This window comes from Motacilla alba, chromosome 3 (assembly GCF_015832195.1).
Source record: "Motacilla alba alba isolate MOTALB_02 chromosome 3, Motacilla_alba_V1.0_pri, whole genome shotgun sequence".
NCBI classification, from domain to species: Eukaryota; Metazoa; Chordata; class Aves; order Passeriformes; family Motacillidae; genus Motacilla; species Motacilla alba.
The window spans coordinates 109,808,799-109,824,502 of NC_052018.1; the positions used below are offsets into that span (position 1 = coordinate 109,808,799).

Consider the following 15,704-nt stretch of genomic DNA (forward strand, 5'->3'; position numbering starts at 1 on the left):
TGTCACAGCAGCACTTTCATGAGCACCACAAGGGTCACCCAAAGGACACGTCCTGGAAGGGCTGCATTCGGTGTGACGGGTGAACTGGGATATCTCAGATTGCTACAGCACACAAACCTCTTCTTTCCTTTCCAAATATCCAAGTGACTCTTCAGCTGTTTTACCAGGGACATCACAAAACACAAAACAGGGCAGGGCAGGACAACCCCAGTACCACCTCAGCAATTCAGAGCCAAAACTGTCAAAGCCTTCGAAAAATAGTAATAAAAAACCCCCCAAACCAAACAATCACAAACTTTATAAACTAATAGATTTATAAGAAAATATATTTTCTAAATCTGAGGATATTTTTTAAGAACTAAAAGAATCCCCTCAGGCAGATATTTTTTTATGAAACACCTTTAGCAGCATCAGTTAAATTCAGGTTTTCACGTTAGTAAGGTTATACACGATCATTAGCAGCTGCCATATGAAAATAGAGGAAGAATGGAAACATTAAAAAATACAAATGAAAGAAGCCAGAGACAAATTATCAATGTCTTAATTAAAATGTTTTGCACATATTTTAAATAATGATAATAGAATTTTAAATTAAAATAAATTATATTTTAAAAATATTTTTAAATAAAAGAAATTAATTTTAATTGATAATATTTTACTAGAGTATAACAGATCTGAGGGCTCAGATTCCAGAGCTTTTACTCTCCTGTGAAGAAAAAACTGCATTCCTTTAACCATTCTTGATTGTGGCAATGAACAGCTCCCAGTCCCATTCGGCTGAAGTGAGGATATCCTTGCACACAGTAAAATACTGCATTATCCACAGATGTATTTTTGGAGATGACATTTATAGAGAGAGAAAGAACAGGAAAAGAACTTTCTGGAACACTCCAATAAGTATGGCATAAGGAAAATAAAATGAATAGAGAAAATAATAGAGCAGCTTCACAGTGCCGCTCTAAGATAACAAAAACCAGCCCCAAAAGCAAAACGACATCATTCCAGATGATGGAAATGCAGAAAAACCTTTCATCGCGAGGCAGTCTCTAAATTCACCTGAGAGTAAATAATCACCAATACGATTTAAAACTAAGGTAACCAGCACTTATTGAGACAGCTGGAACACCATCTCTTGTCTCTGGGTGGGCACAGAATGTCCTTTGCACTCACAGCTGCAGGGCACCAAGGGAGCAGGGGCTGTGCATGTCAGTATCTTCAAATACCAATCCAACTCAAGATTTAAAAGCAGAGCCAGCAGCCCTTTTTCCTGTCCATCTCCAAAACCTGGAATCTTTATGTATTTTAAGCCTTTCCCACATCAGCGTCTGAAGAAGGCAGACATAGGCAGGCAGGAGTCCCTCAGGAGTTTCAGCAATAACCTTTGCACAGAAGGACTGGTAATGCTAGCACAGGGCATGGGAGATAAATGTCATGGGTCTTTTCAGGCGTGTTGATTTTCTCCTGGTTTAGGACAGCTTTATCATTTCACAACTCCCATAAAGTTATGAAAAGAGGTTTTCAAGCACGAACCCTACTGTTATTCCTGGGATTATGAATTCATTGTAGTGACCCTGACTCCACTGCAGTGTTCACAGGGGCACAAAAACCAGCTGAAAATGTATCAACCCTTGATTTCTGTCACCACACAGAGGTCACAACCCATCTGCTTACACCAACTGGAGACAAAATCCAGCAAACCACTTTTTACCTACTGCCAAGTGCTCGTCTACTTGACAACTACATGTTATCTGACAAAATGCATTATTGTATATGATGTACCACTCCTCAGATAGCCCTCACCCAACACAACCCACTTTCTCATTTTCGCACCAAAACACAGAAGGATTGAAATCATCCCCAGCTGATTTATTTAAGCAGCTCCTGATTCTGTTTCAGCTCTTCCCATATTCCACTCACAAGCATAAAACCACCTAACAAGTCATTTCCAAATCGTGACTCAGGGCTCCTTTATTCCAAATTTACTTATGGCTATTCTCGTTTGAAAAATCTTTTTTATATCCAGATATAAACCTGGAATTGATCTCGAGGAATCCGCAGGTGGCAAAGCGGCTGTGAGGGATGTTTAAACTGCCTCCTCAAGAACCAGGACATCGAATTCTGGGATTTTAGGCTGCAGAGAATCACAGAATCACAGAATCCCAGAATGGTTTGGGTGGGAAAGGACCTTAAAGCTCATCCAGTTCCATCCCCCGCTATGGGCAGGGACACCTCCCACTACACCAGGCTGCTCCAGGTCGTGTCCAACCTCGCCTTGACAGAGACGCAGGTAAATCAAAAACCTGCTAGCCCTAGAATAACAATTCCACCGACAGCCACCACAAGGCACAAAAAACCAGAATCACACGGCTGGAGAACACCACCCTCACGGCGGCCCCGCCCCACCCGCCATGGCGGCTCCTCCTCCCCTCACGGCGGCCCCGCCTCATCCCCCATGGTGGCCCCTCCTCCCCTCACGGCGGCCCCGCCTCACCCGTGACGGCAGCTCCTCCTCTTCCTCTCACGGCGGCCCCACCTCACCCATCACGGCAGCTCCTCCTCTTCCTCTCACGGCGGCCCCGCCTCACCCGTCACGGCAGCTCCTCCTCCTACCCTCACGACAGCCACCGCGATGCATTGTGGGAGCCGCAGTTCCCGCCCACTCCTCCCGTGCCGGGACTACATCTCCCAGCAGGCGCTGCCGCGGCCGCCGCTGGCGGGGCATGCCGGGAGCCGTAGTCCCAGCGCGCCGCACGCCCCCCCTGCGGCGCGCACGGAAACCCCGTGCGTGCGGGCGCGGCGTTCTCTCGGGCCGCCGCCGCCATTCCGCGAGCAGCGCGGGCAGCCCGCGCTCCGGCCTCGCCATGCAGATCTTCGTGAAGACCCTCACGGGGAAAACCATCACCCTCGAGGTGAGCCGCCGCCGCCGCCGCGCCGTGCCGCCCGTGGCTGCCGGTGCTCCGGAAGGCGGGGATGTGGCGGCAGGCGGCGGGATGCGCCGGGAGAGGCCGGGATGTGTGGGGGAACGCGGCCCCGCGCTGCCTCGGGCCGTTCCGACCACGCGGTGGAGCCCGGCATGGCCGTGGCAGCACCGGGCCTGTGCCGGGAGCACCTCGTGGTTTTTCGGCCTTGCTGGGCTAATTAAAATGTGCAGCGCGTTTTGATTCTGTTGCTCTGTTTCGTACTAGGTTGAACCCTCTGATACTATAGAAAATGTAAAAGCGAAGATCCAGGATAAGGAGGGTAAGTTCTAAAGGCTCTTATTGACTAGTATATATTGATATCAATGAGTAAACGTTATATATATATATTTCTGCCCTCCGCTCTTGTGGATTGATGTGTGTCTTACAGATATGTAATTCCCTGCAGCAATCGTGATTTTATTACAGTATGCTGTAGGTCATGTCCCTCATTTATTGCTGATTTCTGTCACCATTAGGCATCCCTCCGGATCAGCAGCGGCTGATCTTTGCTGGGAAGCAGCTGGAGGATGGACGCACACTGTCCGACTACAACATTCAGAAAGTGAGTAGGAAAGGCAGGACACAGCAGTGCAGTAGCCAGGAGCTGGCACGGGCAGAGCTGACTGACCTTTTTTGCTGAGATTGAGAAATGTTTCTAATAAATTCAGCCAAATCAAGGGAGTGGAGTAGCGTTGATGCTGGGAGCTTGGGATGCCACCCTACTGGCAAATAATCCTTTTAGAGGTTTCCGATGTGCCTGGCACTCAAGATGTACTTTGTCTAGGTAGAAGGAAAAGGCTTGTTTAAATGCTGCAGTTGCCTTGAGAAAGCATTCTGAGTCTGTCTCATGTGCTTTACAAACAGGAATCAACCCTTCACCTGGTGCTGAGGCTTCGAGGTGGTGCTAAGAAAAGGAAGAAGAAGTCTTACACAACTCCCAAGAAGAACAAGCATAAGAGAAAGAAGGTTAAGCTTGCAGTGCTCAAATACTACAAGGTAGGTAGAACTCACTCAGGGAGGAACTTGATAGAAACTCAGCTCTCACCAGGGAGGGTGTGGAGCCTGTAACTGGTCTGCACAGATTCTGGTGTATTTAATATTTAAACTCCTTCTATTTGCAAGTATCCCACGTGGTAAATTAAAGACACAGGACCTGTGTGCAACTGGGCACTTTTGACATGTATCTCAAGAAGTTTGGTGTAGTTGCTATTACAGAAAGTACTATGCCAGTGGAAAACACTCAGAATTATTACTGTTGCTGAAAGGTGGAGAGTGCACGTGAGCCACTGCCTGTGTTTCCTTCCCAGGTGGATGAGAACGGCAAGATCAGCCGCCTGCGCCGGGAGTGCCCCTCGGAGGAGTGTGGGGCTGGAGTCTTCATGGCCAGTCACTTTGACAGGCACTACTGTGGCAAGTGCTGTCTGACATACTGCTTCAACAAGCCAGAAGACAAGTAAATGTACCCGACAATAAAAACCTGAGCTTCTGTATGGCTGAAGGATTTCTTTCTGTGGCGCCGTGTTTCCTCTCTGCTGATCAGTGAGAAAAATCTGTGCACCTTGGGGTGCTGCCAGCCAGCTAGGGGGAAATATTTAATGTAAAACTGAAGCAGCAGTTGAATTTAAAGAATATTGGGTACCAGTTGTAAAAGGAAAGAAACCAACACCCAAGCTAACCTTGAAAGTGGTCTCTTTATGTGAGACAGTTCTGATGTGGGAAAGCAGCAACTTCACAGGTCCACCGTGGGTCAGTGCTAGAGAGTGGGGTGACCAGGAGTCCTGGTGACAAAATGCAGCCAACACACTGAAACACTGCACAGCAGCACTGGGAGGGGAGGGAGGAGATGGCTCAGCTGATTTGGAGCCAGGAGATTGTCATCAGAAATATTTTACCATGCTGGTTTTACACACTTGAAGTGCTGGCGGTTACTCAAGTGGTTTATCCCATGTTCCAGTGAGGGCAGCTGGTTGCTTGACACGATAGAAGAGCAGAACATTTGGGATATAAAACCCATCTGAAGTGCTCTGACGTAAAGAACAGCTCCTGTGCATCTCTGAAAGTTCATTTAATGTTAAGACTTAAAGGCCAGCTGGGATCATAATTTATGTCCTTTAGTGTTCACATGTTAAAATGTCTTTAAAATCCTGGGTCCCAGGAAGTTGTCTGTTGAACTTCTTTTTCTTCATAACAGATAATCTCATCTCCAATACTGAACTCCAGATTTTTGTCCAAACTCAACCCACAATCCATTCCTGTTTTTATTACCTGGACATCATCTTTATGGTGCTTCAGTGATGATAAACTCCCTACAAAGAAAAAAATGCATGAAAGAGAGGCCACCAGCAGCAGAGCATTGGTTTGCCCTTCCTGAAAGATTCATGTCTCACTTTGTGACTCCACAGGGAAAGAGGAAAATGTAGGGATGGGGGATGCTGGTGGTTAGTGGAAATCAGACAGCAGCTCCTTTTATCAGGCAGATCCTGTGATGCTCCTACTTGCCTACCAGAGTGGGTGGTTGGAAAAAGGTCTGGGAACAATCCACTGGCATTTGGTGGCTTTCTTCTCCATCCTGGACAGAATTCAGGATTTCTCTAGGATCCTTTGTGCTGACTCCCCCGGGAACTAGCAATACCTAAAAATACTAAGCAGAAATCCACGTTTGGTGGCAATTCCACTCACCTTTCCAAATCACATCCCTGTTACGGATTAGCTTAAACTTCATTTTTCTGTCCAGCAGCCCCTTGTGCACTCTGCATCCAGCCACTGGGATTTTGTTTTTTCCTACTGTGACAGAGAAGGTGTCAAGAACAGAAGCTTCCCCTAAAATAAAAAAGTAAAGTTGAAGTCCACAGGAATAACAAACTGGCACGAGGTAGAAGCAGGGGGCATTTTTCTAGGAGGGTAGAATTTGCCACATTTTGAGGCAAAAATGTATCAATGAGAGCTCACCTATTGTAGTCTCCACCACAGTTGGGGGCAGCCTGCTGTTCAGCTCATCCTTCAAGTCTTCTATAAGTTTGTAGATAACGTTGTGAAGTTTAATTTTTATTCCCTTTTTATCAGCCAGCTTTTTGATGCTTTCATTGGCTTTCACACTGAATCCAAATATTACACCTGATAAATGAAACAACTGTCAAGTGATGACTACAGAGATGAGACTTTGAACAGTTCAAGTGAAATTCTGCAGCACAGGGTACATTTTATTCCTGCTTCTCTTGTAAGGGGGGACCATTTGCCTCTCCTGCCACGGCTCATGGAGTGCTACCAACCTATCAAAATAAATAGCCCACAAAAGCCCACAGAAGGTCCCTGATGACAGAGCTGGAGGTATCAAAGCAGAAAATAACTCACACAGCTCCTGTAAAGGACACAGATCTCTCTTTTTGGGCTGGAAAAACAACTCGGTTGTGCAAATAAAGCTGGAAGTGAATTCTAAATGATTCTTGCCCAGCTGTGGGCTATGGCACGTGCAGTGACCTCACCCTCTGCAGCAGGTGAGAATTACGGGGTACGAACAGCGACAACTGACTCAGCCCTAGATCCAGTTGCCTCCCTGAGCAAAGAGAAAACTATTTTCTAACCTGCTTTTCTAGCTTTGCCCTGTGTGAGCATCATAAAGCAGCCTGAGTGAAGAGCCAGAGTTTAACCTTAACTGAATTTCTGGCAAGAGCTTTTCCAGAGTCCATTTCCGTGAGACTTTGAGCCTCCCCTTCTGCACCGAGCTGATGTTCAAGGAAACATTTTCAACATTCACCAAAATTTACCTTATTGATGCTGCTAATTATTATTGAGAAAATAAAACGTGGCTGAAGCCTATGCATTTCAGTAATTTCCAAATTGTAAAATGATTTTGAAACACCCACCATTAAAGGCTTCAGCAAGGCTGATATCGTTTTCACTGATATCTCCCATTCCAAAGTAGACGATATCTAGTTTGCATTCATCCTCACAATCATAGCTGTCCAAAATGTTCAGAATAGCTTCAACAGATCCATCCACATCACCTGCACAGATAAATGGAAATACTGCTGGCTTTGTGTGAGTCAAAGACACAGAAATACCACTAATGTCCACTCCACACTGTGCAACAGAAAGTCTTCTGACATCTGTCACTCTTACTGTATTTTCAGTAATATGTTAAAACCCATCCAAAAAGTCTGTTAATTCCAAAAATAAACTGGATAAATACAGAAGGCCCGGAGGCTCTGCATCTGCTGTCACTGTCAAGTCAAGTTTGCAGGTTTTCAACTATAGTCACTGCTTGAGTATCACTAAATGAGGGTAAACCAAGTTCCTCCTGTCCCACTTTAATACACAATTGTTATTCTCCTCTATTTCCCTGATGCAAATGCTTATAGCTTGGGGTTGTTTTTTTAACATATATAGGGTTTTATATAGGTGTGTGTATATATATATATATATATATATATATATATAGGGGTTTATAGGTATGGGTTTTACACAGGAGCCCCTGCGTAAGTGCACTGAGCATGTTAAGTTTTCCTGTTGCTCAGGCCCTGCTGGCAGCACATCCTCCTGACCAGTGGATGTTTTCTGATGCCCCTGCTCTTATGGGAGAAGCTCAATAACCAGTTTTAAACCGATCAAAACTTCTGTTTTGCTAACAGAAGCTGTATTTAGTTTAGAGCTCTGTTTCAGACTGAGCATTTGAGAAGCACAGAACCAAAGGAGCAGCACACAGACAGGGACAGCACCTTTAACTATTAATGAGAGTGTGTTTTCATCCATCTCTGTTCTCTCCTTAGGCCTCGAGAACATCAGATGCTTATTGGCCTTGTAGAGCGCTGCCTTCCTCTGTCTCCAGGTCAGGTGGGCCAGCTTCTGCTGCTTCTTCTCATATTCCAACCTGTGTTCCTTCTGCTTTGCTTCAATAACTTCCAGATCCTTCTTCATCTTCTCCTGTTGTTCAACATAGGTCCTCCAAGCCACAACTTCCTGTGCCCTTTGCTGGGCAGGAAGACAGAAACATTACCTTTAAAGCACTGCAGCAGAACACTCTGCAATTTCATCCTTTCACATCCTCTCTACAGGCTCACTCATTTTCCTTCATTTTTAACTATAGGTTTTGCTGCACAGATGGCAGAGAATGAGACAAGAGCTTTTCCTCCCTGAGCTACCACGTGACTCAAGGCCTATTTTTATAGCATCTCTGCATTGCAGAAGAGAATTATTGTTCATTCTTTCCTGTGGTGTTCTTCCAGCTCTCACAACACCTATCTCAAGCTGTATTTCACGCATTTTCTTTTTGTCAGGCAAGAGTTACGTCTTTCTCAAATTAAACACTGATGTCCTCAAGTACTGCACTGCTCCAGTGGAGATGAGGACAGTCCAGCAGGGGAAAGGTGGAAAAGAAAGAGGCAAAAGGCAAACCCTCATTCCTCTTTCAGAGCATCAGCTCAGGTCCCCTAATCCCCGCTCGACCTTTCATGGGACTATCCAGGTGGTTAAAAGCTCTCACTTATTTTGTTACTCAGCTCCTTCCCATCCTCGCAGCAGTGTGAGCTTTCCACTGAAGAGTTCTTTCTGTACCTCAGACTCTACTTCAAGGATTTCATCTCCTGCTGAAGGGCATTCCTTCCAGCCCATGATTTCCACGGGGATGCCTGGTGAGGCTGCCTCCACAGCTTTGCCATTCTCGTCGAACAGGAAACGCACTTTGGCCCAGGTCTTCCCTGCAACCAGAACACAGCCTTTCCTCAGAGTTCCTCTCTGGATGATGGCTGTGGTGAGTGCACTAGTGAAGAGCAGAGGAGAAAAATAACAGACAAAATTCAAGTGATGTTTCTCCTTGTCTTCACGGCCAGAGTAGGCACAACACAACCACGATGGATTTGTGATCCACCACAGGCAGAATATTCCTGTGATGATTTACTAGAGCACTCACCAAATGTTTCAGTGAGTTAAAAAGCCCCAAAATCTATACTGCACTCTTCATTTCTGCAGATCAGTCCAAAATCTGACATTTGTGAACCCACAAACAGGATGATTTTACACATTAAGTGAACCCCCACCAAAAAAACTCCAACCCCAAACAACAAATCTCAACAACCTTGTAGAATTCGGTTCATTTTCAAAGAGGGCAGAACACACCTTGTTCATAGAACCTGCCAACGGACTAAGACACTTAAGTGTGTTAAGAGTGTCATGTTACACAAAACTAGTCAAGAATTTTATGTGTATTGCCTGTTAACTTCATCATTCCTACTTTTAAACGACATTTTAAAAACCATTCCAGTTCTACCATTTTACACGATTTCCTGTTACAGGATTTTCATTGCAGGGATATGATGGATTTTGCCCCATCAGTTTATAACCTCTTGTGCTGCAGAGTAGTATTTCAAGGCTTTGGCTAGGAACACTGCAAGGTGTTCTGGCTTTATTTACTGAGGCACAAGTTCCCCACCCAGTGTGTCTGTGCTGTCACAAAGCGCAGAGGTGGCACTTGACTCACCCTTTCCCTTTGTCTTTCCGAGACTCGATGATCGTCCCCTCCACCAGCCCCGTGGCATCTGCCTTCAGTTCCAACATCTCTGCCAGGGCAACAGTTGCCTCTGCCAAAACCATCAGGTTTTCCCCCTGCATAAAACCACACAAAACCACACAGAATAAAGGAAGTGCCCAAGCAAAGTGAGATCAGAAGTTGAACCCTCAGTGCCAAATTCCCCGAATGAGATGTGATGACATTCAACACCCAGGCAAGACTTCCAGGCAACAGACACAAAACTGCTGGACTGAACTACCAGTAGAAAAATGAGATATTACTGCTTGCTGGAAGTCTGAGCCTCAAAATACATTTCAGTGCATTTCAAAGAATTCTGGCAAGTGCCAGTAGCACTGAGCTCGTGGCAAGATATCAAATACTAAGAACAGAAGCATTTTATTTTACAGCTGGCAATTAAACATGCATTTCTCTGCATATATTAGAGCATCATTTTTTCTACCACAATCTTACCTTGAGTGCAGAAATATTTACAGCTTGAACATCGCCTCCAAACTCTTCACAGACCACATCGTGAGCCAGCAATTCCTTCTTTACTCTTTCAGGATCAGCTTCAGGTTTGTCACATTTATTAATGGCCAGGATAAGAGGAACTAAAAAGAGAACACACAAACTCAGCACCAACCTAACCAAAACCTGCTGCCGCCACCACAGCTGCTAGAAAAGGTTAGAGCAAGTTTTGGGCCTTTAGGACAGATCATCTCACTTGGTGCCTCTTCCCTGAGCAGCCATCGAGATCTGAGCTACCACGAGGAAGCTGGAGGAGTTATCCATGTAGAGAAGGTAAAAAAACCCCAAACAATGAGCCCCTGTCTTGCTAAATATTCATATTTTAGGATCTTTCTATATTCAGGACATATTCAAACATTGCAGGGGATGATGAATAGGACTAGGACAGTCACTTCCCAAGTTCTGTGGATGCCAGTCCAAGGAGGTTTTCTGGGAGGTAAAAGCAAAGTTCCCAAAGTCCCCCCCACCGTACCTCCTGCATTTTTGGCGTGCTGGATGGACTCTACGGTTTGCTGCATCACTCCATCCTCTGCTGCCACCACCAGAATGACAATGTCGGTGACGTTGGTGCCCCTCGCCCGCATGGCTGAAAAGGCTGCGTGGCCAGGAGTGTCCAGGAACGTTATCTTTTCCCCAGAAGGCATGTGCACTGCGAGCAAATGGTACAGCTTAGCATCAGCACCCAGCCAGCTTTATTTCATGTGCTGGACATCAAGCATCACTCCTTTGAGGGCATTTTAATAATAATGACATGTTTTAGGCAGTCAGGTAATTGTTGGCACGAAGGTCAAAGGTGCTGTTAAATCCTCAGGAACAAGAAAGTGTCCTGGGATCTTCCATAACCCAAAATTGTCAACTTGTGCAGACAATTCATTTCGAAGTTTTATGTACATAGTTACCACAGGTATCAGCACCAGACATTTTGTGTTATGGTTTCCTTTCTCACCATTTATGTGGCAACCTTTTTTCCCCAATGAACTGGCAGCAAGTCAGGCTGCTGTGTGGGATGGAGAGGAAACTGCGTTACACCTGAGCAGGTGGACCCGGATCATACCAATAAAAGCTCCGATGTGCTGTGTGATGCCTCCTGCTTCCATCGCCGCCACTTGGCTTTTCCTCAGGCTGTCCAGCAAGGTTGTTTTGCCATGATCCACGTGTCCCAGGATGGTGACAACTGGGGGCCGTGGGGTCAGTACTGCTGGGTCTGCAGGAGGTCTGTGTAATTGCAGCAAAAACAGGGGTTGTAAATGCCAAAAAAAAATTCACATGCCCGTGCCCTGCCATGCCCACCACAGCACTCGATGCCACACAGTCGAGGCTGCCTCCTCCCCAAACACCTGCAGAAAGGAATAGAATAGAAAGAGCCAAAAAGAGCAGCTCACAACTTGCCTCTTCACAGCATCTGTGTTTTTCCTTTCCTTTTCCTCTTTCAGTTTTGCTGATTTATACTTCATTCCTGATTTTTGAACAATCATCTTGATGTGGTCTTCGTGTAAGACGGAATCTGGTTCTACTGAATCAAGGTCAATGTTTGTGTACAGCAGCACTTCATAAATATGATCTGCAGCAAACATAAACACATTTAACAATTACATCCACAAAAACATGTGGGACAAAAAAAAAAACCCCACCCACTACATCAGACTTTTCCATTATTTTCTTTGTGCTATTCACCAAGCAGTTTTCCTTTAGTTGGATTTATCTAGAAGTTGCCATTAATCTACGTACTTGCAGAGAACTTTCTGCAGATTTACTGAAAATTACTACTCTGTCAGCTGCTAGAATCTTATTTTCCACTCAGATATTCATAGCTTACTTTTTCAGTAACTCCAAAAGAGAAAACGGCTGAAACTCATCTAAAGCAAAGAGCAAAGGAGTGATTCAAGGAGGAAGGAAATTTGATAGATCTGATCACGTGCTCCTTTCTTTGGCTGTAGAGACACACAACTATTACAGTAGTCAAAAATTGTTACAGGGAGCAGTTCCAGACAAGTCTTGCCTCTCCCAGTGAATCAAAGGACTGTTCTAATGAAACAGAAATTGCTCCTGAATTTAAGATTCCTATTCCTGCTCTGGATTTTGGGCTGAAGCTCTTTAGCCTCGAGTTTTTAACTCACAGGGGTCCAGCTCTGACAGACCAGAGTGCAGTGTTTTCCTTCTGGAATAACTTAGCTCCTGGGAAGCACAGCCACAAGGAGCAGCCTGCATGGATCTGAGGCCTTTCTGCTGGAGAGGACAGACAGACACGGCTTCTTCACATTTAAATGTCTGGCCTGGTCAGCTGGATGGCCCAGCATCTTTTCTCTTTAGTCTGCACCGTGTCTCCAACCATCTCCTTTGGGATGGATCCACAACCACCCAGGCCACTGAAGACACCTTTGCCACTGGAGGACGGGGTGTGACAAACGTTGCTGTTTCAGACCCCAGAGCAGGCTCTCACCTATGTCTTTGCCCATAGCTTGTGCCAGTTCCTCCACAGTCATCTTCTGCCTTATCTCCACCTCACCTTTTGTCAGGGGAATCTTCTTTTTCTTCTTTTTTGTCTCCTACATGGAATCAGACACACACATAGGAATATAAACTAAGAAATAACAGAAACAATATTAAAAAGACAATGGTCTCAAGCCATAGGATGAAATAAACAAATCTTCTTTACTATAATACCAATTAATTACAATTAATGAATGAGTTAACACATCACAATGAACATTTCAGAAGTATAGCACACTACCCTTAATCTTTCTGCATTTTAAATGTTTCAGAACAAGGACAAAAACCAATAAAACCATTTCCATTTGTGTTTGTAAAAATTTCCTCCAGTGCCAGCAAAAACTCATGATGCTACTGGTCTAAGTCAGTATTTCAGAGGGAATGGCAAAAAAATTATACATGAAGTAAATTTTGTTTTATACATTTATAACAACTTCTCTATACTCATGAATAAAGTGCATTTTTTCTTTTTTAATTAAAATGTTCAAACCGAGCTCTTGTACTTCCCACACAAACCCAGGGATTACTGGATGTCCTTAATTACCTCCTTTGTGGCTAGATGTCTGCACTGTGATGAGGCAGCACTGATTAAGCTGTGCTTTGGCCAGAGCTGTGGATGCAGAGGGAGGGACCCCAGGGGATGAGCAGACAACTCCACAGGCTTCCATCGTGCTCCACAAACTTTCCTGGAGGACAGGGCACGCAGATGCTGGCAGGCACCACGGAGCTGCACCAGATTTTCAAACCTCAGCAGCAACCCTTGGTTCATTTCCCCGCTGCAAGCACAAAGCACACACTGAGATCAGCCTCAAGGCTTACAGATCCTCCTTCTCAGGACAAAATATACAGGAATACGAGCCACAAAGTGCTATGTTTCCAAACAGGCTTTTTAACGCTGACAAAATTAAACTGTTTAGGAACTGCTCCAGTTTTTCCATTTCCTTCTGCACTTCACCTTTCTCCACTATTCCACTGCAGACACAGATCTACTAAAAGCTTTACAGACCTTTCATCTTTCTCCACCCATCTCTTATATTAACTATTACTTCCCCCAGTGCAGGTTCTTTGACATCTCCTACAAAACCCCCACATTTGCACTCCCCATGCTATATTGACAGAACTACACAAGTGTCAACCACCTCTCCAAGGCAGCAAAACACACCTGCTAAATGCCCTTTACCTGAGCATTTCTAAACAAAAGCGCTGAAAGACCGCAGTGTGGCAGTGACACCAGTGCTGATGTGTGGTCAGAGAGCTCCAGTGAGGCTAAGCCCTGGCTCAGCAATTAAGCTTTTGTCAGATCATCCCACATCTTGTTTTAACCATCTTAACTTCGGTTTGAGTCGTTTTGCCAATTATCCCTTGCAACACCCTGAGCTTCTCCTGTGGCTCAGAGCTGCCTATCCTGCACTGGCAGAGGGTCCCCGCAGAACCTGTGGCTGCCACATCCCTGGAAGTGTCCAAGGCCAGCTTGGACGGGACTCCCTGGGATAGTGGAAGGTGTCTCTGCCCGGAGCAGGATGGTCTTTAAGGTCCCTTCCAACCCAAACCACTCTGTGATTCTGTCCTGCTCGGGGATGGACTCTGTTCCTCCCATGTCCCCACGCACAGGTGTCCTTGTGTCACCCTCCCTGCAGCTCCAAAGGCAGGGAATGCTCTCGCTTCCTCCCAGAATGGCTGCGGGCCCTTTAAAACCCCCCCTTGCACTGGGATTCCTGCAGGAAGCGAGCACGACAAACTAACCAACCAAACTCAGCTGTTTTGGTGGAGTTTTTAACCCCGAAGAGAACCAGGGGCTGAATCGGTGGAACGAGGGAGCCGCGGAGCTGCCACAAGACGCAGCACACACACACAGACAATACAAGGTCAAGGCGACACCGGCCCAGCTCACAGCAGCGAATCCCACGCCAGGCTCTGCCGGCGGAAAACCCTTCCCGGCTCCCGGAGCGACATTCCCGCTCCGGCTGCTCTCCTGCCCATCCTTCTGGCTCATTAATACCTGTCAGCTGCAGCCCGCCCTCCCCGCGGGGGCAGCGCCTTTCTCCGAGCCCCCGGGTGCCGGCCTTGACAACCCGAGGAATGAAGGAAGGAATGAGGGAGGAAAAGAGGGAAGGGAAGGAGGGAAGGCAGGGAAAGGGCTCCGCGTCCCCTCCGTGCCTCACGCCCGGCGCGCCGCTCTCTGCGCATGCGCCGCGGGGGGTGCGAGGGAACCGCGCAGGCGCAGCTGCGCCCCCGGGGCTGCCCGGACGGGGGCGGGGCCTCGCCTCACGGGAGGCGGGAAATGCCCTCAGGGGAGGGGAGGACACGGACTCGTCACGGGACAGGGATTTTCTGAGTTTATGCCCGTTCTGGGGTTTTGAAACTTATTTTTTAAAACATCTATTCATCTATCTACACACTTAAATTTGGCTTACTCCTTCCTGCCAGGAGACAGCAGCTTCCTCTCCGCGAAGCCCTCCCCACCCCACGTGCAGTCTAAAGCTTTAACGCGTCTGGTTTCTCAGTGCTGTCTAATTCGGCGTGTGTAAAATAGCGCCACTTAATGGAGCAGAGAAAACAAAAATGTAAGATGAAGCTCTACAAGTGAAAAATCCTTAATATTACCTGGTTAGTGCTGGTTGTAAAACCCAGGGATAATGCCTGTCTGGCACAGTGCCGATGCTGAGGTGATCCCTGTCCGGACACTGCAAATTGTGTGTGACAAATAATGACCCTAATTTCCTTTACATATCTGAGCTGGGTATTTCACGCTCTTTGCCCATAATGCGGGACCTGTGATAGTTCACCCGTGGTTTTCCACACGTTTGCAAGAGCCATAACTATGTGTTTTGCTGCCCTCAGTCTCTTCCCTACAAGTATTTGCTCATTTATGATGCTGAGTGTTGGGAAAAAAAAAAAGCATTCTACATTTTAAATGTGGGGTCCTGACACCTTGAAATGCACAGGGCCCTTGAGTGTTTGCCCGCAGGTAAAATCATCTCAAAAATAGATCACAGTTTAAAAAAAAAATTAAATACCAAAAGTTGTGCAAAGCGCATGAAAAGCAGTCAGTGTTCTAGCACAGAAGACATGCTGGGAAGGAAGGCCACTACGAGGGCAACACAACCCGGGACTGTCTGGGACTGACCTGAAAAGCGTTTTAATGCAAAGATAGATTTAACCTGTGAAACAGTCATCTGAGTTTACTGCAAATCTGCTTTTTGAGTTGATCTTCCACTGGATGC

At 46.2% G+C, this 15,704-nt stretch overlaps 2 protein-coding genes across 2 annotated transcripts; one reads left to right on the forward strand and one right to left on the reverse strand.

The window, feature by feature from the left end:
• The first annotated feature begins 2,751 nt into the window (after window positions 1-2,751).
• Window positions 2,752-4,450, forward strand: RPS27A (ribosomal protein S27a). Its single transcript, XM_038133418.1, has 5 exons — window positions 2,752-2,909; window positions 3,186-3,240; window positions 3,437-3,522; window positions 3,825-3,956; window positions 4,268-4,450. The coding sequence occupies exons 1-5, from the start codon at window positions 2,862-2,864 to the stop codon at window positions 4,415-4,417; spliced, it is 471 nt and encodes a 156-aa protein (XP_037989346.1). The 5' UTR covers window positions 2,752-2,861; the 3' UTR covers window positions 4,418-4,450.
• A 556-nt stretch (window positions 4,451-5,006) lies between these two features.
• On the reverse strand, window positions 5,007-14,673 carry MTIF2 (mitochondrial translational initiation factor 2). Its single transcript, XM_038133419.1, has 14 exons — window positions 14,480-14,673; window positions 13,025-13,256; window positions 12,431-12,536; window positions 11,380-11,551; window positions 11,045-11,205; window positions 10,463-10,639; window positions 9,934-10,073; window positions 9,433-9,557; window positions 8,511-8,715; window positions 7,676-7,928; window positions 6,824-6,964; window positions 5,910-6,074; window positions 5,640-5,780; window positions 5,007-5,266 (listed from the first exon to the last, which is right to left on the reverse strand). The coding sequence occupies exons 1-14, from the start codon at window positions 14,665-14,667 to the stop codon at window positions 5,097-5,099; spliced, it is 2,376 nt and encodes a 791-aa protein (XP_037989347.1). The 5' UTR covers window positions 14,668-14,673; the 3' UTR covers window positions 5,007-5,096.
• Window positions 14,674-15,704: the final 1,031 nt, after the last annotated feature.

Bases quoted from the DNA above. Each gene is read 5' to 3' on its own strand.
- MTIF2 (XM_038133419.1), bottom strand. From the start codon at position 14,667: ATGCGCAGAGAGCGGCGCGCCGGGCGTGAGGCACGGAGGGGACGCGGA. The intron at 7,929-8,510 runs GTACAGAAAGAA...CTTCCTGCCCAG, and splicing joins TCCTTGAAGTAGAGTCTGAG to CAAAGGGCACAGGAAGTTGT. The intron at 5,267-5,639 runs GTGAGTGGAATT...TTTTCTTTGTAG, and splicing joins CAGGGATGTGATTTGGAAAG to GGAGTTTATCATCACTGAAG.
- RPS27A (XM_038133418.1), top strand. From the start codon at position 2,862: ATGCAGATCTTCGTGAAGACCCTCACGGGGAAAACCATCACCCTCGAG. The intron at 3,523-3,824 runs GTGAGTAGGAAA...CTTTACAAACAG, and splicing joins CCGACTACAACATTCAGAAA to GAATCAACCCTTCACCTGGT. The intron at 3,957-4,267 runs GTAGGTAGAACT...TTTCCTTCCCAG, and splicing joins CAGTGCTCAAATACTACAAG to GTGGATGAGAACGGCAAGAT.